At 31.5% G+C, this 1,622-nt stretch overlaps 1 protein-coding gene across 1 annotated transcript in view; it reads left to right on the top strand.

Moving 5' to 3' along the window:
* The window catches only part of MIA2 (MIA SH3 domain ER export factor 2), a 77,814-nt gene that overhangs the window by 19,227 nt on the left and 56,965 nt on the right, over nt 1-1,622 (top strand). The window contains 2 exon segments of the mRNA XM_023731442.1: nt 418-528; nt 1,175-1,246. Of these exon segments, the coding sequence (XP_023587210.1) occupies nt 418-528; nt 1,175-1,246 (183 nt within the window).

The following is a 1,622-nucleotide window of genomic DNA, read 5'->3' as shown; positions in this document are numbered from 1 at the left end:
TTTTATTATGTTTCTAATTATGTTAAATTTGATTTATTTCTCTTTTTTTTTCCTTATCATGCAATAGAGCAGCGTTTGGCAAACTATACTCACTGGGCTCTGAACCTGTTTTTGTAAATAAAGCTTTATTGGAACACAGCCATGCTCATATAGCTGCTTTCTCACTACACCGACACAGTTGATTAGTTGTAACAGAGACTTCATAACCCACAAGCCTAAAATACTTACTCTCTAGTTCTTTACAGAAAAAGTTTGCTGATCCCTGCTAGAATTGCTGTTTTGTCAATATTATAAAAATGAACAAATATATAAATTATATTTATTTAACTTACAGTATGTATGTTTGATTATACTCATCTGATCTATCCTAACCAAAAATTCCCATGTTTGTCTTATAAAGTTGGCTTTTTCTTTTAGACAACCTATGAAAAGCTGGACAGGTCCAAGTCTGAACTTGAGGATGAAATACTCTTTCTAGAAAAACAGTTAAAAGAAGAGAAATCTAAACGTTCTGAAAAAGATGAATTGGTAAGGCTTTTGTATTTGAGGAGAATATAAGAAAAAGTAATTGTGTTTTTAAAAATTAATGTTGTTGGTTAAAGTATAATATGCACTGTAAAAATAATCCAAAGAATACAGAAGGCTATAAAGTGGAAAGCAAACTTTTCCAGATGCACTATGCCTTTACACTTGGTAGAGGTTATTATGTTTTTTACATATTCTTAAACAGAAATTTTCCATATGCACTATGGAAGTAGCTCATGTAAGTAATTTAAGTTGAATAATCACGTACATAGTGGATATTTTTTAATGCCTAAAAGCTGTGTTAAGAACATTTTACCTCTCCTTCGTTTGTCTATTTTAAAATCTAGCTTAAGGAAGCTCTTGATATGTATCAGACTATTTAGTAAGATGTGCTATTGATGAACTTATCTTGAGCCTGTATGACTTGAATGTTATGAAATAGTAAAGTTGATATTAGATGCTATTGATACTAACTTTCATATAAAATCTCTGTAAGCATATGGCTAAATAAGCTGAGACAGTTTCTTAATTTGAGCCCTCACTTATAAAGCAAGTGTTAGGTTGACACTATATCTAACAATATAAATGGCATCTTGGGAACTGGAGGGGTTTAGTAAATACTTGTTCTTTATTGATACTGTCTTTTCAGGTGATGGATATTTCAGAAAGGATACAGTCCCTAGAAGATGAATCAAAATCTCTCAAATCACAAGTAGCTGAAGTAAGTTGATTAGCCTTATAGGTCTATTGCTTTTGAAAATCACCGTAATTTTAATTTTACTGTTATATTTATTACTAAGGAATAAGACATGCTAATAGAATTTGAGATATAGGGGATCTTAGATATAGATTTTTTTTATTTGAGGTACTTCAGAGAATAAGTCGTTGGTCTTACAAAATTCTGTCATGTGATTCTGGTGTTGTTTCTATTACCAAGGCCATATTTTTCAACTACTGATCCTTCTTTAACTATGATTGAGACACTGTTTGTCTTCAATTTGTCATTCCCAGCATACTAGACCAAATAATTGTCCGATTCAAAATGACCAGTGCCAGTCCATTTCAGCTCACTAACGCCTAGGATATTGATCTTCAAG

The sequence above is a fragment of the Trichechus manatus genome, unplaced genomic scaffold (genome assembly GCF_000243295.1).
Source record: "Trichechus manatus latirostris isolate Lorelei unplaced genomic scaffold, TriManLat1.0 scaffold00043, whole genome shotgun sequence".
Taxonomy (NCBI): domain Eukaryota; kingdom Metazoa; phylum Chordata; class Mammalia; order Sirenia; family Trichechidae; genus Trichechus; species Trichechus manatus.
The sequence above is the reverse complement of the archived record's forward strand: the minus strand, read 5'-3'. Positions and strand labels throughout refer to the sequence as shown.